Source organism: Peromyscus leucopus, chromosome 23 (genome assembly GCF_004664715.2).
Source record: "Peromyscus leucopus breed LL Stock chromosome 23, UCI_PerLeu_2.1, whole genome shotgun sequence".
In the NCBI taxonomy this organism is placed as follows: domain Eukaryota; kingdom Metazoa; phylum Chordata; class Mammalia; order Rodentia; family Cricetidae; genus Peromyscus; species Peromyscus leucopus.
This window is the reverse complement of record NC_051082.1, coordinates 34,613,285-34,637,779: the sequence shown is the minus strand read 5'-3', so window position 1 is coordinate 34,637,779 and position 24,495 is coordinate 34,613,285. Positions and strand designations below refer to the sequence as shown.

General features: G+C 46.0%; 2 protein-coding genes across 2 annotated transcripts in view; one reads left to right on the top strand and one right to left on the bottom strand.

The window, feature by feature from the left end:
- The first annotated feature begins 174 nt into the window (after positions 1-174).
- On the top strand, positions 175-13,364 carry Zar1l (zygote arrest 1 like). The gene is made up of 5 exons (XM_037198392.1): positions 175-1,237; positions 2,822-3,743; positions 4,226-4,326; positions 7,159-7,233; positions 13,080-13,364. The coding sequence occupies exons 2-5, from the start codon at positions 3,131-3,133 to the stop codon at positions 13,209-13,211; spliced, it is 921 nt and encodes a 306-aa protein (XP_037054287.1). The 5' UTR covers positions 175-1,237; positions 2,822-3,130; the 3' UTR covers positions 13,212-13,364.
- Positions 13,365-16,990: 3,626 nt separating this feature from the next.
- The window catches only part of Fry (FRY microtubule binding protein), a 254,501-nt gene continuing 246,996 nt past the window's right edge, over positions 16,991-24,495 (bottom strand). The window contains 2 exon segments of the mRNA XM_028878084.2: positions 16,991-18,576; positions 19,342-19,544. Coding sequence (XP_028733917.1) covers positions 18,318-18,576; positions 19,342-19,544 — 462 coding nt within the window. The 3' untranslated portion in view covers positions 16,991-18,317.

Sequence of the window (24,495 nt, the reverse complement as noted above, 5' to 3'; positions counted from 1 at the left end):
TGTACATGCAGACAAAGCTCTCATACATAAAATACATAAAGGTAACAATACATTCCTACTGAGAGCCAGGTGGTGGTGGTGCATGCCTGAGGCAGAGGCCGGTGAATCTCTGAGTTCAAGGCCAGCCTGGTCTACAGAGAGAATTCCAGGATGGCCAGGGCCACATAGAGAAACCCTGTTTCAAAACAAAACAAAATACACTTTAAAAGAAAGAAGTGCTTTCTTCCCTGGGGAAGCTGGAGGAGAGAGGTGTCTCACTAAGATGGAGCACTTGGAATAATGAGAACCAGTAATACATTTCACCTTCTGAAAGATGTTTCATTATCACACACTCCTGACCCTCACCAGCTTATAACTCTGTTCCTTGTTCTTGGTACAAGGAACCTCACAACCACTACATCTACTCTAATATACTCTGTATCTTTGAGTTCAGTTGCTCAGCTTGTTTACTACCAAACATAGGGTTCAATTCATTAATTGTTTCTAAGTTGCCGTTTTCATAAAAATGTGTATAATGTGCACCACATCTCCATGCTCATGTACATTGTGAATAATGGATACAAGTCACATAGCATAGTCCCCACATAGTTACTTTCTATGTATAGGTGTATGATAGAGAGTACTAAATCTATTCTCTTAGCAAATCTCTGATGTAGTACAGTAATGTGTGAATGGGAATCCCTAGGAAAAGGCTGTGTCTACAAAGGCTGTTGATTAAAACTCATTGACTGTGGAGAATTTGGAATGTTGCAGGTCCAGAGCCTAATTAAAATTTATCTCATGCTGTCTTTAGTTCACAAGAGATGTATTCTTTGCCCACTTCTGTGGTGTGGGACCTAATATCCTAATGAACAGATGAAAAAAAACAACAACATTGGAATGGATTAACAAAACCGTACCAACCAAAGGTCCAAGAATGGTATCAGATAGCACCTGAGGCCTGTAGCTGAGATCTATCCCTGTCTGTAACTCATCTCTCTGTTAACAAGGTTTTTTTTTGTTTTGTTTTTTGTTTTTTGTCTTGTTTTGTTTTTTGGTTGTGAGCCTAGCCTTTAATGGCTGAGCCATTTTACAAATGCCTTAATTTATGACTTTCTTTGTTCTGTAACTATAGATACTTCATGAAACTGCCTCCACATTGGAACATAGAATTTGGTGGAGTAACCTAAATCTGTGTTTCTGGGCCATGATGACTCAAATTTGCCTCCCAAATAAACTGACTCTTCTTTGTTTTGAGGTGAGAGCTGTGTTTTTACATCAACAGTTAGTAACTGTAGTCCTCATACTGTGCTTGAGAGTTCTAAACTCACTCACTCATCTCATACTTTAAGTTCACTCACTATCTGTGCTATGACTGAGAGTTCTAGACTCACTCATCTACAGTCCTCATATTGTGCTTGAGAGTTCTAGACTCACTCATCTACAGTCTTCATACTGTGCTTTAGAGTTCTAGACTCACTCATCTATAGTCCTCATACTGTGCTTTAGAGTTCTAGACTCACTCATCCACAGTCTTCATACTGTGCTTTAGAGTTCTAGACTCACTCATTTAAAGTCCTCATGCTGTGCTTTAGAGTTCTAGACTCACTCATCTACAGTCTTCATACTGTGCTTTAGAGTTCTAGACTCACTCATCTGCAGTCCTCATACTGTGCTTTAGAGTTCTAAACTCACTCATCTACAGTCCTCATACTGTGCTTTAGAGTTCATCATCATCTCGTCTCATACTGTGCTTTAGAGTTCTAAACTCATTCACTCATCTACAGTCCTCATACTGTGCTTTAGAGTTCTAGATTCATTCATCCCACTTAATTGCACCTTCATGCCTTTGACCAATACCGCCCCCCCACACACTGGTGATTATGTATTTGAGTTCCTTAGATTTTATATATGACATCACATAATAAATTTTTTTCTGTCTAGCTTATTACACTTAACATAATGTCCTTCAAGTTCATCCAGAACAAAAACAAGCAAGCAAGCAAGCAAGCAAAAAAAAAAAAAAAAAAGGTCTGGATGTGCAACCAGGCTGATCTCAAACTTGTGAGTCTCCTGCCTCAGCCTTTCAGGTTCTGAGATTACAAGACCTGTAGCACCATACCTGCTTTCTCTTTTTTTAATGACTAAATGAAATCCCCAGATATGACCATTTCTTTACTTATCTGTCACCTGATACTTAGGTGGCTTCCATAGTTTGAATCTTGGATGAACATGGAACACAGAATCTCTTAACTTCTGGATTTCACTTTCTTTTGAGCATGCATACAAATAGTGGGATTGGTAGGTCATCTGTACTTCTAACTTCTTTTAAAGATTTGTTATATTTTTTGCTATATATATTTGATATATTTTTTGCTGGGTGGTGGTGGTGCACGCCTTTAATCCCAGCACTCGGGAGGCAGAGGCAGGCGGATCTCTGGGAGTTTGAGGCCAGCCTGGTCTACAGAGTGAGTTCCAGGAAAGGTGCAAAACTACACAGAGAAACCCTGTCTCAAAAAAACAAAACAAAACAAAAAGATTTGCTATATATTTTTTATATTTTTTGCTATATATATTTGATATGTTTTTTAAATTGTGTGTCTATATCTGTGTGCATGTATGTGAATGCTGGCCACAAAGAAGGCGTCAGGCACTCTGGAGCTAGTTACAGGTGTTTGTGAGCCACCCAGTGTGGGTGCTGGGAATTGAAGTTGGCAAGAGCACTATGCCCTCTTAGCCACCGAGCCGACTCTCCTGCCCTCCTATTTTTAATTCCTGAGGAAGTCCTGTGTTGCTTTTCATAATGCCTATACTAATTTACATTCCCACCTACCAATACCAGATCACCAAAATAGTCACCAAGAGAATCCATGAATGAAATAACTAATTAAAGCTCCTGCTGGAGAAGACAGAAATGAAAAACAGCCTTGAGGGGGAAAAAAAAGTGGAGAACTGCAAATTGAAAAGGTAGGAAAACAATTAGGAGTCACATGGCTAGCTCCCTCCTTCAATTAAGGAGCTAAGGGGGCAGCTCTCACTCTGGAATAAATGAAGAAACCTGGGTGAACCCGAACCAGTCGACAAGGAGGAAGAGACAGGTCGGGGGTGGGGAGCAAAACAGGAACACAAACTCCAGGAGGAAACGACTCCAATGGAGCGCTTTGTCCAGGTTCCTTACAGTTTCCACCAAGGCTATGGGAGCACTCTGCCTTTGAGCCAGCCTGGCCTCTGGAGACACTGTAAACAGCAAGACTGGAGGCAAAACATGGGCCCTCCTGTTTTCCTAGCCAGGCCAGGGCCTACACTACCAGCAAATGCCTCCGAGTCCTGCGTCTACCCTTACAAGAGGGCTCAGCTTCAGGCCATTCTCACCCGGATGAACCCCAACCTGAGTCTGCGGCTCTGCCAGGCCAACACTAAGGACGTGGCTGTGCAGGTGAGCCTTCGGGTGGACAAGGCGGTGCAGTGCTCACTGGGACCTCAGACCCTCTACAGCGGCGCCCTCTGGGACAGATCCAGCCTCGGGAAGCCCGCAGAAGCTTCCTGGAGGAGAGCCTTGGTCCAGCTGCCCAAGGAGGAGGGACACAGGGAAAGCCTAGAGCTTACGGCCAGTCCACACACATCGACGATGAAGCCAGACGGTGACAAGCAGGAGAACCTCCCACAGCTGAAGGAAGTCGGGGAGGAAGATGCCCCCAGCCCTGGGGACGGGAAAAGCAAGCTGGTATGTGGAAACAGAGTCACAGGCCACCTGGGAAGCCCAGCTTCCAGCAGGGCGAGGCTTCTCTCTACATAAGCCCTCCTCCCCAGCACCATCCTCCCAGCTTCATTTCCAGAGCAGTGAGTGCTAGCTGGCTCATATCTACCTTATCTCTGGTGAGGAAGGTGGAGTTCTGGAAGCCTGTACTTTGTCTACATGGATGTTTTTCAAGTTTTGGTAAGATAGGGTGTGGATCCTCACTTAGCAGTCTTGTCACTTCTGCCCGTGATGATGAGGGGACAGTGAGCTACAAGTGCGCGAAAGGTGAACCTGGATTTTTATGTTGGGAGACGTTGGTGTTGTGGGAAATGAACTGAAAACGTTATCCTTGAGCAAGCCCAGACGCTAAATGAACAGAGCTGCATAAAGGGTAGCTGAAAGCGAGGCCCAGGAAGTCAGTTGTTTCATTTAGGCTACCAGTTAGGAAACGAGGATCTAGACCCCATCCCAACCCACGCCCATAGTAATAGACTCCCGTTTCTCTTTATTTTCAGTTTTTGGAACCAAAATACGGCTATTTTCACTGTAAAGACTGTAAGACCAGATGGGAGAGTGCTTACGTGTGGTGCATCTCTGGTACCAATAAAGTAAGCAAGCGTGGGGGAGGGGCACTGGGCTTGGAAGGCACAGGTGTTAGCCGGAGAACTGGGTTTCCACTCCTTCACCTTGGCATCCTTGCTGACAGGCAGCAATGATGGATTTTATACTGACATTCCTACTTAGTGTGAATGTCAATGAATACGTAAATAAATGCACTACCAGGAGTGGAAACGAAGAAGCCCATAACTGCAGCACCTGGGAGGGGAAGGAGCAGGTTCGAGACCAGCCTAGGCTGCATAAAAAGACCTTCACACACATCTCAAAAACAAATAAGCTGGGTGTGGTGGCACACCTTTAATCCCAGCACTTGGGAGGCAGATACAGGCGGATCTGTGAGTTCGAGGCCAGCCTGGTCTACAAGAGTGAGTTCCAGGATAGCCAGAGCTACACAGTGAGACCCCATCTCAAAACAAAACAAGACAAAATCCTCTCCAGTGTCTAGTAAATAGTCTAAAAATCCCGTTTTCAGTTGAGCCTAGTCACACAGGTCTAATGTGATTCTCTAGGTAACAGTTTGTGCCTTAAATACTGTTATAAACTTAATTTCCTACTTACATATTTCTTGTCATGGGTAAATTTGGGTGTCCTCATCTACTTTAGGGAGCTCCCCTATTTTTTTTCCCTATCAACTTAGGCTATTCTTAACATTGTTTATTGATGGAGTTCTTTGCATTTTTCACTTCCTGTATAAGTATAAATTATAAATTAAAAGTATAAATTACTTTGAACTAACAGTGTCTTTTGGTCACTATTATTTATTTATTTATTTATTTAGACCAAGTCTCACTATGTAGCCCTGGCTGGCCTGGGACTCACAGAGCTTTGCTGGTTTCTACCTCCCAAGTGCTGGAATTAAGGGTGTGTGCCACTGTGCCAAGATAGTATAAGGTTATTTTTAAGGGTTTCATCATCTCTGCAGGTGTCAAATCTGGCATTTTCTGTCAAGACATTAAACTTCTTGCTAAAAACTGCTGATAATGTCTTCTAAATTCATTATCAGGCTATTTTTGTATTGGTGTCTATTGACTACTTTCAATATAGTCTTTTTTTTTTTTTTTTTTTTTTTTTGAGTTAGGGTCTCATGAAGCCCAGGTTGGTCTCAAACTTGCTGTATAACTGGTGAGGATGATCTTGAACGTTTGTTTGTTTTTGGCAGATTGTCTCTATGTAGTCCTGGCTGGCCTGGAATTTCCTATGTAGACCAGGCTGGCCTCGAGCTCTCAGACTCCTGCCCCTACCTTCTGAGTGCTGGCAATCTGTGCCCTGCTTCTTTTCTTGAAGTGTAATTTTTGTTCCTGCCTACTGGATAGACTCCACAAAGCCTGAAACGTTTGTCCTCCACCCCTGTGCCTCTGGCAGCAAGAGAGACAACTCTTTACAGTTTGGGGCTTAGTCTATGCTCTGGGCAGCCCCCCCCCCCTCAGCCAGGGACAGGAGGAGAGCCAGCCTGAGGGCGGCAGGAGCTTTCATGCTGTTTTATTCGAATTTCTTGTTACCTTTTGAGGCAGGGCCTCAGGTAGCACAGGCTGGTCTTGAACTTCTGATTCTCCTGTTTCAACCTCTTGCTGCAGGGATTATGGGTTTGTGTCTTCACACCTGGTTAGAATTTAAAACCAAGTTAACTTCCCATCCCTTTCTCGCCGGAAGGAAAACTGTGGGCTGAATTCAGATCTTCCCAAAGTTCTGGGGTACAAAGAGCAGGTTAGAGAACTCACTTCAAGAAGTACATTCTGGAGTATTCAGAGACGGGTAATGCCTGGGGGCGATTGAGAACCACCACTTTAAAGTAACAGAAAGACCAGGCATGGCGGCATTTAGAGGCAGAGGAAAGTTCACCTCTGCAAGTCTGAAACTACCTTGGTCTGCAGAGCAAGTTCAGCCAGCCAGGGCTACATAGTGGAGACCCTTTCTCAATAAAAAAAGAAAACTGAGACATTGCTAAGTAGACCAGGGAGAAAACATCCAGGAGAATTGTCTCCTAGCCTAGAAAGTAGACGATGCTGATGGTAGCCATAAGGAACCAGATTCAAGTTGGAAATTAGACATTTCAGAGCAAAATGAGTGGGACAAAAGGAGGAATTGGCCTGCACACTGAACAAAACTAGTAACAGCTACTTCCTCTGGAGTACCTACTATGGTTCTTTGTGTGTTGCTGAATAGTCATCGGGACTATAGAAAAAGTAATGCTGTCTCAATTTTACAAGTGAGGAAAATGGAAAATAACTGATGGAACTCACAGAGCTTAAAACCTCAAAGTATAGGCTGGTGAATTGCCTCATTGGTTAAGAGGACCGGGTTTGAGTTCTAGCACCTGCATGGTGACTCACAGCCATCTGTAGTCCCAAGGGAGCCAATGCCCCCTTCTGGCCTCCTCTGGGCAATGCATGTACATGGTACACAGACACATGGGGGGGGGGCAACCAAAACAAACAACAAAAAAGGAAAAAAATCCCTCAAGAGTAGAGGTTACATACAAGACACGGAAGTACCAAAGTGAAGGAACACATTGTATCAAAAGAACTGGGGGCTAGGTTGGAGAGGAGGTACAGCAGTTAAGAGCCAACCCCAGGTCCCTTCCCAACACCCATATGGCAGATAACAACCACCTGTAACTCCAGTTCTAAGGGATCTTGCGCCCTCTTTTGACCTCTGTGGATACTGCACATACTCAGTGTACATACAAACATGCATACACAAAACTTTGAGCAAAAAATAAACAATAAGCAAATTATATTTTTAAAAAAAAACCTGCAGCAACTGGGAACCTAGGAAATGAATGCACATATCAGCTTGTATTAAAAAAGCCAATTTCTCTTTAGGTTTATTTCAAACAACTCTGTTGCAAGTGCCAAAAGAAATTTAATCCTTACAGAGTGGAAGCAATTCAGTGTCAGGTAAGCACACAGAATGCTTTGATTGTCTGCCATATTTCCATTTGTCTGCGTGGAGCCTCCATCACAAAGGTTTGAATCTTACAGACCTGGTTCTTGGCATGGGGATACTAGATCTTTTGTAAGTGTGAAAGCTTAGATTAGTCTAGGAAAAGGAATAAAAGCATAAATTCCATTTTTTTTTTGAGAGAGAAAGAGGAAGAAGATCCACTGTTGTAAGTTTCCTTGTGTCAGCCAGGCATGGCTACAGTCATGACGAGAGGCTAAAGCAGCAGATTCAGGAGTTCGAGGCTAGTCTGGGCTTCTTGACACTCTGTCTGAACAGCCAAAACAAAACCAGAAAGCTGCCTCTGTAGTGTGTCACTATGGAGAGTGTCTTTAGAACGTCTGACTTTTGACAGTTAACCACCCTAATGCTGGGCTGTTTTGCATGTTTCATGGCATGGCTTAACCTTTGTGAAGGTGTTCCTGTTCTGCAAGCCACAATGCCTACTCCATGTAAGGTTTGATAGGCTGCCAGAAGTCAGATTTATAGGTTAAATCTTGATTGAACTTCATGGTGTCTTCAATGTTTGGAAAGTCTCTGAGTTAGATGAGATTTTGACTTTCTATTTTAAAAAAGATTTTTTTTTTTTTGAGTTTGGGTGTGGGGTTGTGTGGAATCTGAAACTGTGGAATGGAATACTGTCTTAGTTCAAGAATGAATGATTGTTGTAGTCAGGAAGGTTTTGTGGGTTGGAGAGAAGGTTCAGTGGTTAAAAGCACTTGCTGGCTGCTCTTCCAGAGGACCAGAGTTTGGTTCCCAACACCCACATTGGGAACCTCACAGCTGCCTGTAACTCCAGATCCTGTGCCCTCTTTTGGCCTCTATGGGCACCCACAGGCATATGTGTCTATACGCACACACAGATTCACACACATACACATAAATAAAATTAAGTAAATCTTTCTTTTAAAGGTTACTGTGGGGCCGGGCAGTGGTGGCACACGCCTTTAATCCCAGCATTTGGAAGGCAAAGCCAGGCAGATCTCTGTGAGTTTGAAGCCAGCCTGGGCTACCAAGTGAGTTCCAGGAAAGGCGCAAAGCTACACAGAGAAACCCTGTCGAAGGGAAAAAAATGGGGTTGGGGATTTAGCTCAGTGGTAGGAAGCACAAGGCCCTGGGTTCGATCCTCAGCTCAAAAAAAAAAAAAAAGTTACTGTGAGGGGAGAGCATACTAGGGATTGAATCCAAGGCCTTGGTACAAGCCGGGCAAGTGCTCTGCCCCTGAGCTAGATCCTCATCCCAAGAGCAGAGTCCTTCACTTACAATATGTTCTTTTGTGGTTGACTCCTAGGGCTGGAGGTGGGTAGATCATACCCAAGGCAGCAGTGGTCATAGCAGTGTGTGTGTGTGTGTGTGTGTGTGTGTGTGTGTGTGTGTGTGTGTGTGTAGGGTTGTGTGGGTGGGGGCAGGTTACCATATCAAAGGTCTTCGAATTTTGGAAAACAGGCGGTGGTGGTGGTGGTGGTGGTGGTGGTGGTGGTGGTGGTGGCGCACGCCTTTAATCCCAGCACTCGGGAGGCAGAACCAGGTGGATCTCTGTGAGTTCAAGGCCAGCCTGGTCTACAGAGCAAGATTCAAGGACAGGCACCAAAACTACACAGAGAAACCCTGTCTCAAAAAACAACAAAAAAAAAAAAAAATTGGTAAAATGAAATGACCTAGTGACGGTGGTTACAAGAAATCCATGAAAACAAGGATCATCAACAATCTGTAATTGAAAATATTGAAAGAAAAATATCCCCCTCCCCTTTGGATCTTAGAGTAGGATGATGGACAAAGTTGCTGATACTGATGCATGTGTGTTGGACCAGGACACATTGAACTTTTTCCTCAGACATATGATAAGTTAAAATTACACAGAGAAGTAAAAGACTTCGAGCTCACCTTGACTTGATGGTACAGAGGCTGGTAACACTGCAAACCGGTTCAGAAGATTTGAACCTACGAGAAGACAGTAGACTTAACAAGTTGGGTATTAAGGGCAGGAGGTTGACCTGTGGTTACGGGTGCTTACTGTTCTTGCAGAGGACCCAGGTTCAGTGCCTAGCAGTCATATTGAGCAGCTCACAACCATCTGTAACTCCAGTTCCCAGGGATCTGATGCCTCTGGCCTCCACATGCTCCTGCACACATGTACTACATATAAACTCACACAGGCACATGCACATACACATAAAATAAACATATTTTAATAATTTAAATAGTAGATGCATAACTCTTTCTTTTGGGGGGCAGGTGGATAGGGGCAGGGTCCCTCTATGTTGCCCTGGTTATCCTGGAACTCACTATGTAGACCAGGCTGGCTTCCAACTCTGCAGAGATCCTCCTGCCTCTGCCTCTGTGTGCTAGGATTAAAGGTGTGCGCACTCAGGCTGCATGAGAATTCGTATTTATTTATTTTTATATGTAGGAGTTCGTGGAGATCAGAAGAGGGGATTGGATTCCCCCAGCACTGGCGTTATGGACGGTTATGAGCCTCCACGTTGGTGCTGGGAATAGGACCCGGGTCTTCTGGAAGAGCAGTCAATGCTCTTAACCACAAAGCCATCACTTTAGCCCCTGCACAAGAATTCTTAATGGTTTCAAGATGAAATTTCACAACTAGTAGCAAACACGGACAGCTTTAGATTAACTCTGAGAGCCGTCAAATCGTGGGCCCAACAGCACGGCATAGCATCCATTCCGATATATTAGGTTTCCTCCGTGGTGTTCTCTGGGCTGTGAGCAAGAACTTGCCAGTTTTATCCAAATACAATTGCATCTCGTACAGATATTTTTCTTGGTATTTTCTAAATGGTATGGTTTTTAATTATATTACAATAAAATTGATTGTAGACACTGAGAAAAACGTGCGGAGGTCAGAGGACAACTGTCTCCTCCTACCATCCATTCTGGGGATCGAACTCTGGCTTGGTGGCAAGTGCCTTTGCCTGCTGAGCCATCTCATTGGTCCATTTTCTGTTCCTAATTATTAACTCAACTTCTTCCTAATTTTCTGTCAAACTAATCAATGAAATGAATGGATTTTTCTCTTCTCAAATTTTCATTTAAAAGTAACTTGGATCCCAGCACTCAGAAGGCAGAGGCAGGAGGATCTCTGTGAGTTCCAGGACAGCCAGGGCTACACAGAGAACCCCTGTCTTGAAAAAACCAAGAAAAAAAAAAGTGACTTTGATCAGGGAGTGTGGCACATGACTTTATTCCCAGAACTAATCGCAGTACTAGGAAAGCAGAGGCAGGCAGATCTCTGTGACTTTGAGGCCAGCCTGGTCTACAGAGTGAGTTCTAATACAGCCAGGGATACATAGACAATTTCAAAAAACAAAATGAACTTTGAGATCTTTGTTGGAAATATTGGACTCTTTTCCCTCAACATAGTAAGCATTGTTGTTCATTGATTTTTGAGATGTTTTCACTCCATAGTCCAAGCTGGCCTGGAGCTCATTATATAGCCTTGGTTTTCCTTGAATTCATGGAAATCCTTCTGCCTCAGACTCCCAAGTTCTGGATTATAGGTGTGAGCTACCACACTCAGCAAGGATAGTTATTTTCTTTTTTTGTTGTTGTTGATTTTTTTTTTTTTTGGTTTGTTTGTTTGTTTTGTGACAGGGTTTCACTGTGTAGCTCTGACTGTCCTGGAGCTCACTTTGTAGACCAGGCTGGCCTGGAACTCACAGAGATCCTCCTGCCTCTGCCTCATCAGTGTGTGCTACCATCATCCTGCAAGGGTAGTTTTTTTCATGTGATTTTTAAAATTTGTTTTTGAGACAACTTCTGAGCTGGCCTGGAATTAGATCTGCGAGCCTCTACCTCATGAAATGCTGGGGTTAAGGCATGTACTGTGGCTCCCATTTTAAGCACAGTTTTTAAAATTTAGTGTCAGATGATTGCATCCATTAACTTCATCCCCCATGGGGCTGTTGCTCCCCTCTTGCTTTCGAGTGTGTTGTCCTGTCTCTTCATATGCATATTTATTTGTTTGTTTGTGACAGGGTTTCTCTGTAGACTTGGCTGTCCTGGAACTCACTCTGCAGACCATGCTGGCCTCGAACTCACAGAGAACCACTTGCCTCTGCCTCCCAAGTGCTGGGATTAAAGGTGTGCGCCACCACTGCCCAGTTATCTTAAAGCTTTTATTTCTTTTTTAAAGCAGTCCCTAAGTTAGGTTCACTTACATTTCTGTGTTTTCTCCATTATGCCCTGGCTGTCTTCCATTGTCTTTAAGATCTGTTCTAGGGGCTGGAGAGATGGCTCAGAGGTTCAGAGCACTGGCTGCTCTTCCAAAGGTCCTGAGTTCAATTCTCAGCACCCACATGGTGGCTCACAACCATCTGTAATGAGATCTGGTGCCCTCTTCTGGCCTGCAGGGATGCGTGCAAGCAGAACACTGTATGCATAATAAATAAATAAATCTTAAGAAAAAAAAAAGATCTATTTTAGGTTCAGCTTTCTACCTGTCCAGGAGGCTTGGTGAGTATTATTTATTCCACTCCAGAGAGAAGTAGAGCTCTGGCTTTACAATAACCTCGTTTGGTCTGACCCACCTTTCCTTCCTTCCTTCCTTCCTTCCTTCCTTCCTTCCTTCCTTCTTTTCTTTTTTTTTTTTCCTTCAAGACAGGGTTTCTCTGTGTAGTTTTGGAGCCTGTCCTGGATCTTGCTCTGTAGACCAGGCTGGCCTTGAACTCACAGAGATCCGCCTCCTGAGTGCTGGGATTAAAGGCGTGTGCTACCATGCCTGGTGTGGTGTGGCTTTTTCTTTCATAAAAAAAAAAAAAGATAATTCAGTGAATTAATCTACCTGAGGTCCTTGGAACGGTGCCAGCCAAGCACAGCCCCACCTAGGGATTCATTTGTAAGGAAGGACGCCCCTTCCCTAGAGGAGGGAGGATGTGGCTGTTTTCTGATGTTCGGTAAATTGAACTGAACACTCCCGTTTGGAAAATGCAAGCGCTAGCTCTCCGCCCTCTGCAGAAGGTAAACCTTGCTTTGTTCTGTGAGGCGGAAGGTGGATCGGTGTGCATGGAAGGTCGGCACTGACTGGGAAGGTGTGCCGAGACAGTGTGCCAGGCTCCTTAGGATGGACTCTTGACTGAAGGGTGTGGCTTTAAATATCAGTGAGAACGGTCCATAGCCAGGAAGAAAAGACTTTAGCTTCCTGGACCAGCAAGATGGGTCAGCAGGCAAAGGAGCCTGACCTGATTCCAAGGACCCACAATGACGGAAGGGGAAGAACCTAGTTCCGCTGACCTCCACACTCAAGTCACACCCCACCACACCCACCCACCCCCACACTAAATGAATAATGTAAAACTCAATGACTGAATACCCATGGAGCTTATATATAATGTGTACTCATCAGAGGTGACCTGAGCTTCCTCAGAAGGTCCTTTCTTCTTAGTTGTAACAAGAGTTCAAACTGTGTCCAGTCTTTGTCAGCACATCCCCTAGGGAGTAAAGTGACCCCTGGTTGAGACCATAGCTTCCCGTCTTTTAATTAAATGATCACTGCACACGGACGGCCTCTCATCCCCACTGGTTACAGATACATAAAACTACACACAGACACACTAAGAAACCCCGTCACCACATTTGACTGCTGCCTGGGTTGGCACGGTGATGTTCTCTTGAATGGCTTCTGTGATCACTCCAGTGGCATTTGAAGGGAGCTGGGCTGGGCTTGCTGTAGGACTGGGGGGAGGACACAGCTATGAGCTGAAGGGAAAGGAAAGGAATATTTTCAGTTGGGGGGGCCACACTTGGAACACTAATTGACCATTTACTATCCAAACTTTGCCTCCCAAAGACCTGCTCAAAATCCTGTTGTTCCTGTCCTCAGAAGAAAAGACACATTGATATCAGGAGGCCACACCGCCAGGAGCTTTGCGGTCGCTGCAAAGACAAGAGATTCTCCTGTAGCAATGTTTACATCCTGTGACAGCAGCCGTGGTGTCTGGTTAATAGACTTGGCAGCGGGGTGCGCCTCTGCGCAAGTCGGCTCTGACTGGACGATAGCGAACGGTGTAAGCTTTTGTCTTTGGGGTAGGTTGGAAACAGTTGTACAATGTGAGTGGAATAAAATAAATGCATGTGAGCTAGACCACGAGAAACACATTAATGGGTGATTCCTGGGTAGAAACAGCAATAGCATAGTGGAAATGGTAGCTACTGACAGGAATAAGGAGGAGAAAAAGCCAGGTGTGGTGGCGCACACCTTTAATCCTAGCCCTTGGGAGGCAGAGGCAGGTGAATCTCTGAGTTCAAGGCCAGTCTGTCTACATAGTGATACCCTGTCTCAAAAAAGGAGGAGGAAGAGGAGGGAGAGGGAGGAGAAAGAGGCAGGTGGATCTTTGAGTTCAAGGCCAGCCTGGTCTACAGAGTGAGTTCCAGGACAGCTATGGCCACACACAGAAACCCTGTCTCCAATACCAAACCAAACAAAACAACTAAGGTTTTTTTTTTTTAAAGTGACCAACATATTTTTGGGACAGGGTTTTTGGCAGGCCCCAACCTCATAGTGTTCTGCCTGCCTCTGCTTACATAGTGCTGGGATTAAATGTGTGACCAACTTTGTTGAGCTTGGTATTGCAGTCAATAGGAACCCAGCGACAGGGGCAAGGTCCTCGCTTTCCACTGTATGTAATTCTAGCAACACCCAGCATGCGCTAGACATTGTTGTGCCCTACCGCTGCAGCTTCTTGTTTCGAAGACAAGGCCTCCTTTTTGCCCCGGGTGGCCTCTGGCTCACTCTACTGCTGGGATTTGCAGTTTCCCTTTCTTCAGGGTATCACTAACAGCTCCTAGGGGAGGAGCTGGAGGCAGAGAGGTCATGGAGCAGAGCTAGGGTTTGAAGTTGGGCTGGCCAGGACTCACTCCCTGATTGTAAAAACATGACTGTGTTTACGTTTTCTCTCGAATGAGGATCGCAGTACATGTAGGAAACGTAGGCTCAAGACAGAGAAACCCATTTGCGTGACTAGGAGACAGCATGAAAAAGGAGACCTCAAGATGAGGGGCGCTGAGAGGGGGTGGGTCTGATTCAAGGGAACAGAGATAGCAAGGGTTCTAAGGGGATGGTGTGGTCTCACCACACATATTCCAGGGCCAACGTGGGGCACAGGGCTGAAGACCAAAGTCAGAGCACAAGAGGCTACGAAAGGATTTCAACAGGACAGTGACAGGAGGCGTTTTACTTCAAAAGCTCACCATTGTGAGGCAGAACTCGGGAGACTGGCTGGGAAGTGAACAGACCCATGTGCAGAAAGACACCTTGGGCAAAATTGGTAGCTATGGCCAGGTGGTGGTGGTGCACACTTTAATCCCAGCAGTCTGGAGGAGGCAGAGATAGGTGGAGCTTGAGGCCAGCCTGATCTACAGATTGAGTTCTAAGACAGTCAGGACTACACAGATAAACCCTGTCTTGGGGGAATAAAAGTGGTAGCTATGGAGCTAGAGAAGGAGTCTATAAATCCAGATAATGTTTGGAAATGTCCAAGGGTTGGCAGTGGGTGATGGAGGAAAAAGAAGGTGACCCTGAGATGCCTGCTTTGAGCTGTGGAGGTGGGTGACACCGAGACTAATACCAGTTGGCACATGGACCACACTATCTAGCTTCAGTCCTGGCTTTTGTAGTTAAGGGATGTGTGGTCATGGGTAAGTCATTTGGTCTCTGTGTCTCAGTTTTTCTGTTGTTATGCCCAGATCTTGGAGACCCCCAAAAGACTACCATGGAGACTGAGTCCCGCATGTAAAAGCAAAGAACCTTTATTTTCAAGTTCCGGGGCTTGGTCTGTCTGTCCCACACAGGGTGAGAGCAGAGTCCTGAGCTCAGGTGGGGCAGAGTTTTTATCATAGCAGAGTTTGGGATGAGGGGATTTCCAAGGTCCAGGACCCTGATTGGCTGACATTTGTCTAGAGGTATCTGTAAAACAAAAATAGGTACGTGCTAGACTCGGGGACATCTGGCCACCTATCTAATGGTTGGAATGTTGGGTACTTCCCCATCCCTGGGTGGATCCCTGGGTGGTATCAGCTTAAGGCTTTTCCTGGATCTGGGTGTTGCCTGCCAGTAAGCCTGTCACAGAAGCTGTGTCTAAGCCTGTCAGAGCAGCTGTGTGCTCAAGCTGTTTTGGGGCCCTCCACACCATCTATAAAATGAAGCTAATAGTTCCTGTTTCTTGGTGGCGTGAGTGCAAAAGGAGCCAATGCGTCACTTGTTTTGTGTTACTGTAACAAAATAGCCGAACCTGCGTACTTTATAAAACACAGAGGTTTATTTGGCTCTCATATGTGGAAGCAGAAAGTTTAAGATCAGGGAGGTAAGCCTGCCTGGCTTCTGTGAAGCTGTTTTTGGCTACACTACAACACCTTGAGTGGCGTTTGTAGGAGCCATGAACAAGAATGGCCGGCACTGCAAGGGGGAGAGACTGTCTATGTTCTGAGACATTGTCTTAGCAAGGTGAATGTCACTGTAGTGAACACACTCCCCAAGGACCAACTCAGCCCTAGGGGATGGCACTAATCATCTCTGTGCATGGTGCCCCTCTGACTAAATAATGCATCACTGGCCCACTTAAAAATTTAACCCTCTCTGGGCGGTGGTGGCTCACACCTTTAATCCCAGCACTCGGAGGCAGAGCCAGGCGGATCTCACCCGGCCCGGACATGGACAGGATTGACAGATTGATAGCTCTTTCTCAATCGAGGCCAGCCTGGTCTCCAAAGCAAGTTCCAGGAAAGGCACCAAAGCTACACAGAGAAACCCTGTCTCAAAAAACAAAAACAAAAACAAATTTTTTAACCCTGAGGGCCAGGGTCAGAGGCGAGGCGGACTGGGCAGCGCGGAGCCCACCTTGAACCTGGAGAGCTCAGTGGGCAGTGCGTGGAGACTGGGACAGGAGGCAGCGTGGGGAGCGGGGCTGACCCACTCTCTAAAACCTGTGCTTTAGAGAAGAGAAACTTCTTCTTTCTGGTGGCTTCAGAAGGGCATTTTGGGGTCACAGAAGCCCCACCCTCATTGAATATACGTGTGGTGTCTGTGTGTGGGGATTACAGGCATGAGCTATCATTCCAAGCTTTGATTTTCCTCTATGGTCAAGAAGAGATGATTGACAGTTACCGTCTTGGGTTTGGAGGGTTGGCTCAGTGGTCAGAGCTCATGTCGGTCTTGTAGAGGACCTGAGTTCAAGTCCCAGCACTTCTGTCAAGTGTCTCACAATTGCCTGAAGTACAGCTCCAGGGGGACCAGACACCTCTGGCTTCTGCAGGTACATGTAATCAGGGGCAACATTCCCACGCACAGGCACGCCTTTAATCCCAGCACTCGGGAGGCAGAGCCAGGTGGATCTCTGTGAGTTCAAGGCCAGCCTGCTCTACAGAGGGAGCTCCAGGACAGTCTCTCCAAAGCTACACAGAGAAACCCTGTCTTGAAAAAAAAAATAAAAATAAAAAAAAAGGGGGACAGGGACTGGAGAGATGGCTCAGCAGGTCAGAGCCCTTGCTGCTCTTCCAGAGGACCAGAGTAGTATTCCTAGCAACCATATGGTGCTCGCAACCAAACTGTAACTCCCATGCCCTCTTCTGGCTCCCACAGGCAACTGCATGTACATGGTACACATACATACATACAAACAAACATATATACATATTCAGGCACACACACATGGAAAACAATAAGTTGATATATCTATAAAGAAAAGCCATGTTCTTATTTTGGTGCCTACTTCCAAGAAGATTGTATTTCTGTCTGGATTCAGGGGCCATGCCCTGTACATCTGCAGTGTGGGTCGTTCATGTCAACCACAGAATACAAGTACACAGTATACAAAACTACAGGTATGTGTCAAAGGCAAATATTTTAATTAACTAGAAATAAAATCCAGGATCAATATGTATTTTGTCTTTTTTTTTAGTCTAAAGGCAATTCTGAACAGAATTATCAATCAAGATTACATCACAAAAATTTTAAATGTATTTACACAGTGAATAAGTTACATAGGTAAACTCTGAATATGCTCTGGATGCGCAACAGATTCACATGCCCACATCGAACACTTGACAGCGTTGGGTTTAAGGAAGAAACTTTAAGTATGGCCCTTTACACATATATTACAAATAAAATATGACATTATTCTTAAAGTGGCAACTCATATCTTCCCTTTAGGACTCTACTGGCTATCCAAATGGCTACTAAAAGATGCATGCATGGTGGATGAAAGGACTCGGGATTGATGTGAATAATTTGTTTTTCTACAAAAACGGCAAAGTGAATTCAAACGGACACTCATTCTTCTGTAGTATAAATAACACTCATTAAAGCAACCTTCTTGTAAAAAGCAGCCTAGATCCTTTAAAAGAATCCATCTGGATCATTCCTGGTGCAGAGAGATCCAGGGTTTTCAGTAACAGTAGCCTAGCAACATAAGAAAGGTACTCCATAGCAGCCTCGTTTAGATACAGTGTACATTAAATTGTAGTCCATTTACAATTCCTTTTTCAAGCACACAGGCTGTCAGCTTTTGACCGTCTTACAGGTTTTCAGTGGCCAGCTTCATTCTGCCTGCCCCCCTTTCCAACCCACTAAAAAAACAACAAACAAAATCCCACAAAAAAAAAAAAAGGAAGAAAACTAGGAGAAAGGGAACGAATGTACAAGTCTTAGAATATAAATTTTTTTTTTCATGTGAAGAAAAACATTGCACTTTTGCCAATCTAAAACTCTTTCCAGAAAGGACAGTATTGTTCAGCGCGGTCAGCTTTGGTAATGCAACGGAAGTCATTTCTTCAGTAGTGGGTTGCATCTGCCCACTGACGGACAGCCGCACGGCGTGATGGGTCGAGTCTGTCTGAGAAGGCCCTAGGCTGCCTCTGTGTGGACAGTATTGCTACACATTGGAAGCTGGGTAATCTTCTTTAGAAAGAGTCCTACAGGTAACAAGAGGGAGAACACTCTGTCCAAGCCTTGCGAAGGCTGAGAAGACACTGAATGACGTCGCCCCAGCATGGCAGCACGGGCCTGGGAACCATGGGGGACGGGAGGCTCCTGTCAGAGACTAGTGCCAGAGACACTGGAGTCTGGGAGAAAGGCAGTGAGGACCCGGTAGCTCTGGGCTCTGCGGATCATGTCTCGGATCTCCATGTTCAGTTCCATCAGCTTGGTGCAGATTTCAGTCAGGCTCTGGTTAGAACCCACCAAGGCATAAGTACCCGTTTGTCCCAGAGTTTGGTGACGGAAGTAGATATTCAGTAGTGTCTGGACTTCGTCGTCAGAACTGCTTCCAAAGATGTCATTGGGCCACAGGCTTCTGTGGTGGAGAAAGGACAGAGGAGATTAGAGGCACCCAGTTGGGAGGTAGGAGTCTTGGTTAGTATAAAAATACACTTAAACCTTTTACTGAGATGTTATCACAGCATTTCATAGGTTCAGCTAAAGCACATAACTCCTTGGGTTCTGGTTTATTTAGAGTTGTCCAAATATTGCTATAATCAGTTTTAGAATGTTGGTTATTATTGATAAAAAAAATACCAGAATGGAATATGATGCTCTTTTAAAACTTGTTTTATATGTACATGTGCTTATATGAATTTATGTGTACCACATGTGTGCAGTGCTCACAGAGACCAGAAGAGGGCATCGGATCCCCTGGAACTGGAGTTCCAGGTGGTTGTGAACTGCCATGTGGGTGCTGGGAACTGAACCTGGGTCCTCTGGAAGAGCAGCCAGTGCTTGTAACCACTGAGCTCTGAATCTGATACTCTTATTTGCTATAGCCATCTAGTTCTGATGTATGTGAAGACTATCTAAAACAACCCCAAAATGTACATTCCATTTAGTTTGAAATTATGTGGGGTACATTGTGAAGTTCTTCAGCTTTCACAACCAAAGCCAATACGTGTAACATGCAAGCTCTGGGCCGGTGGGTAAGCCTTCGGGTGCTGTAGAAACCCAAAGAGGAGACAGGTAAGATGTCTAGACATCCCAACCTTGGCAAGTGCATCCCTAGGCAGCCCAGGGTCAGGACGACGCTTGTGTTTCCCATCACCATCCCAGGGAGGAAGAACAGAGTCACCTGCACTCCTTGATCTGTCGCAGGGCCTTGCCAAGTTCATTGTTCTTTAGACACTCCAGCATGGACTGGATGGCTGCCTCGGTGGAGGTGAAGGTCGGCTCTGACCACGCCCCCTCGATGTAAAGCGGGTCCGTGGCGATGGCCGCGGTAGCCTCTTTCAGGTTCCTCTTCAGGTCACTCAGTTCTCTGGACATGTTCAGCAGCTGTTTAGAACAAATGGCACGTAGTTAGGTACAGGCTGGCATGACCTTTTCAAAGGAATTTGGTCATGAGGGTCTGGTTAAGCAGAAGTTTAATATCTGTATAAATAAAGGGAGCTGGGTATGGTGGTACATGCCTGTAATCCTGGTACTCAGAAGTATGAGGCAGGAGGCTCACCAGGAGTTTGAGGCCAGCCTGGGCTACCCAGTGAGACCTTGCCTCAAAACAAGACAAAACCAAACAACAACAAAACCCCCACGGACCTACATGGCATATATCAAGGATTGGGTTGTCAGAAGCATTGAATCACTCTGCCTCAGCAGCTGGGATGCTCTCCTCAGAAGAGAGACATCATTTAAAATGTTTCCCATTTGGGCTGGGGATGTAGCTCAGTGTTAGGGCTTGCCTTGTATGCACATGGCCCTGGGTTCGATCTCAGTCCTTCCAGCTCCGGTTTAACTAGAAAGGACATCATAAAGAAAGAGGTAGGGCCGGGCGGTGGTGGCACATGCCTTTAATCCCAGCACTGGGAGACAGAGCCAGGCGGGTCTCTGAGTTCGAGGCCAGCCTGGTCTACAAAGCGAGGTCCAGGACAGGCACCAAAACTACACGGAGAAACCCTGTCTGGGAAAAAAAAAAGAAAACAAAAGAAAACAAACAAAAACTAAACATAGAGTAACAATAACAATAGGTCTAAACAAAGGTTATTTATTTCCATTTGATATTTTTAGACAGACGTTAACTGTGGGTAACTGTGTGTAATGTCTGAACTCATACAGAAGCATAATTCTTGGCCTTTTTATCGTTTTACATGTATTTTTGTGTGTTTGAATGTGTGTATGCCACAGTGCATATGTAGAAGTTGGAGGACAGCTTTTCGGAGCTGGCTCTTTTTCTTCCACCATGGGACCTGGGGATTAAACCCTGGTTTTCGGGCTTGGCGTTAAGCACCTTTATCTGCTGCCAAAATCCCTGTCTTTTAATTTTAATTTTTTTTTCAAGATAAGGAAGGACTCTGTATAGACCTGGCTGTCCTGGAACTCATTATGTAGACTAGGCTGGCCTCAAACGCAGAGATCCTCCTGCCTCTGCCTGGGGGTTAAAGGTGTGTACCAGTAGGCCTAATCTGCAGTCTTATGTTACTGGTATTAAGAGGGTGGGTGTGCTTGTCTTTAGAGCTAAGGCCTTTGGAAAATAAGGTTAGATTAAACTTTAGGGTAGGGTGTGGCCTATGGACTCCTGGTGGCCTTATAAGGTCAGGGGAGCAATAAACAGACACAGCGTTACCCGTGGGCTCCACGCTGTGAGGCAGCCAGTACCTTCAACATACCTTTTGGACTTCCAGCTTCCACAAAAAACCCCTGAAAGCTAAGTAGACCTTTTTTTCTTTGTAGAAAGATGTGGCCCTTTCTGTTTCTGTACCTGACCGTGTGGAGGACCTTTTGGGACTGGTTAAAAGGGAGAGGACGGAAGTGTTTGGAGCCGCCGGCTATGGTCAGCACCGCAGACAGTCTGGGTGAGGGATCAGGGTTCCAGAACGCGGCTGGGGATGTGGACCGCAAAGGCCATGCAGACGTGGTTTCTGATGGCGATGAGGATTCTCTTGGGAACTGGAGTAAAGGCCATCCTTGTTACCTTGTGGCCAAGAGTCTGGCTTCCTTGTGTCCCTGTCCAGAGGCATCCTGGAAGGCCAAACTTCCCAGTGACCAACTGGTGTGTCTGGCAACCGAGCTCTCGAAACAGAAGAGCATCCAGGCTGCTGCATGGCTACTCCTGATGGCTTACAGCCAAATGAGAGAGCAAAGGGATGACTTGAAGACGGAGCTTCTTAAAACGGAAACAGGGCAGCCTAGGCAGAGGAGGAACCACCAGGGTCTAAAGAGGAAAGGCTGGCCGCAACAGCCCCTGGTCAAGAACATTACAGTGGACAGACGGATGTTGTTGATGTTGAATCCTGGCCATAAAAGGGATGGCTGGAGGGGATCCCAGAAAGGAGCCCCAATGCAGACTGGGGAATCTGGCTTGCCGGCAAAGAGATCCCTGACCTCAGTCATGATTCCCAAGGCCCCAGATGCAGCACCTGTAAACCTCAGACCGAGGCAGCGTTCCTGTACGGGAGACTTTGCAGGCCGGAAGAACTTAGTTACAAAGTCTCAGCAGCCCTCAGCACAGCTAAAGAGGAAACCATGGGAGGCCAGGCCGAAGGCAGCCTTCGGGAGGGAGTCTCTGAGGAAAGGATCTGATGAGGTGATACCTCATGGAGCTGTGGAAGTGAAGCCACACTGGAGATCCTGGGAGAAAAGCGGTGACACCGGTGTCCTCAAACACCAGCCACAGAAAGCTGCCAGCAGTGTGACACACAGGCCTCTGAAAGCCGCGAACATCAGCTTGCAACCTGAAGTAGCAGCTGTGAGGGTGGAGCCCAACAGAGCATGGAGACTCCTTTCTAGACCTCAGGAAACACTTGGATCGACCCCAGAGGTAGAATCATTGCAGAGAGCCCACACAGAGGCAAGGCCGAGCAGACATGTCCAGACAGAGCTGAGGCCCAGAGGCCCCTCCAGCGCAATGCCTACCGGAGTTACAGGGTTAGGGCTGCCATCGAAACACCCGGGGCCACAGAGCTCCCAGCATGGAAAGGCCAGCCTGGGAGAGCTTCGGAAAGGAGACTCCAGCCTGTGAGGACTGAAGCAAGCGCCGAGGCCAGCAAAGCCCCGCAGTAGAGAAGGTGACGTCGAGGTCTGGGATGTTTGCTCCAATTGGCTTTGCATTGGTCGCGCTAGCCGGTTCCTTCCTTTAGGGATAGGAAGGTTTGTTTATGCTGTGTTTGTCCCACACCTTCGGGTCACTTGTTTTGTGCTCTAGGCTCACGGCCACAAGAGTTTGACTGTTGTCTCTGGTGAGCCTTGTGAACCAATGCTGCCATGAGTTAAGACAATTTGGGACAATTGGATGGAATTTTTGTGTGGGAGGAGTCAGAGCCAGGAGTGGAATGCCGTGGTTAGTTCCCTGAACTCATGAAGGCCTTTCTTCCTCTATATCCTGCACTAACGGCGGTGAGAGGGTAGAAACTTAATCAGACTGTGGTGTCTAGAAATGGACCTTTGGGAAGTGATTAAAATCATCAGAGTGGAGCCCTAAGGACAGAGTCCCGTGACATCGGTGGGGAGGGAGGAGAGTCTGTGTGCAGAGACACAAGGCTTCCCATTAAGGTGGGCCACAGCCAGCCCCAGCGCCATCCTGTTTGGATTCCTAGCTCCTCAATCTGTGAACTAAATAAATTTCTCTTTACAAGGTGGCTGGTTTCAAATCTCTTGTTATGCTACCGAAGTGTCGGTGTTTTTGTTTCACTTTTTTTTTTTTTTTTTTTTTTTTCTCGAGACAGGGTTTCTCTGCGTAGCTTTGCGCCTTTCCTGGAACTCACTTGGTAGCCCAGGCTGGCCTCGAACTCACAGAGATCCGCCTGGTCTGCCTCCCGAGTGCTGGGATTAAAGGCGTGCGCCACCACCGCCGGCCCATGTGTTTGTGTGTAAGAGAGTCTCATTTGCTGTTTTTCCTGCTGTAAAACTGTAATACCCATGTTACAAGTTTACTTTAAGCCGGGTGGTGGTGGCACACGCCTTTAATCCCAGCACTTGGGAGGCAGAGGCAGGCGGTTCGAGGCCAGCCTGGGTTACGGGGTGAGTTTCAGGAAAGGTACAAAGCTAGACAGAGAAACCCTGTCAAAAAAAAAAAAAAAAAAAAAAAAAAAGAGAGAGAGAGAAGAAAAGAAAAGGAGTTTACTTTAAAGATTAAATGAAATTATCTATAGAATATTTAGTGAAGTTTGGTACATAAGTACTCAAATATAACTGTCAAAAAAAAAAAAGGCCCTGTTTTTGTTCGTCTTGTTTTGAGACAGCCTGACTGTCCTAGAACTCACTATGTAGACAAGGCTGGTCTCTAACGCACAGAGTCTCCTGTCTCCTCTGTTTCCCCAAGTGTTGAGATTTTACTATGGGCCCCATTTTTGGAGTCAGTTTCTCTGTGTAGTTTTGGTGCCTGTCCTGGATCTCACTCTGTAGATCAGGCTGGCCTTGAACTCAGATCCGCCTGGCTCTGCCTCCAGAGTGCTGGGATTGATTAAAGGCGTGCACCACCACCTGGTTTTATGGGCCCTGTTTTTTTTTTTTTTTTTTTTTTTTTTTTTTTTTTTTTGGTTTTTCGAGACAGGGTTTCTCTGTGTAGCTTTGCGCCTTTCCTGGAACTCACTCTGTAGCCCAGGCTGGCCTCGAACTCACAGAGATCCGCCTCCCTCTGCCTCCCGAGTGCTGGGATTAAAGGCGTGCGCCACCACCGCCCGGCCTGGGCCCTGTTTTTTTTAACAGTAAAGGATCTCTCTATTTTCTCTACGCCACAGAAAAGATGGGAGATAGATGTTTGTTTTGTTTTTGAGATATCTTACATAGCCTGGGCAGAGGCTGGATGTGGTGGCACAGCCTTGATCCTAGCCTTCGAGGTAGAGGCAGGTGGATAGTCAGTGTTACAGAGACCCCTTGTCAAAAGAACCCCCCAAAAGTCTGACAGGACCCACACACTGACTCAGTCAAGGATGAACCCACTGCACAGTCAAGGATGACCTGGAACTTCCCATTTTCCCTCCAACTCTGAGAAATGGAATTTTAGGCATGTACTACCACACTCAGTTTTAGGAAGTGTTGTGGGTTAAGTCTAGAGTGCTAGGCAAGCACCCCAGCAGTGGAGACACACCCTCTAAGTCCCGGAAGATAGACTGTTAAGGAGGGAAAGGGTGGATACCCTAAGGGAATTTGGTATTAATGCCTCGGAAAGTTTACTCAGAGTCTAAACATTCATATGGAGGAGTGGTTATCTCTTCATCTCCACACAGCATGTACTCCCTTTCTTTTCTTTCTTTTTCTTTTTTTTTTTCGTTTTTCCGAGACAGGGTTTCTC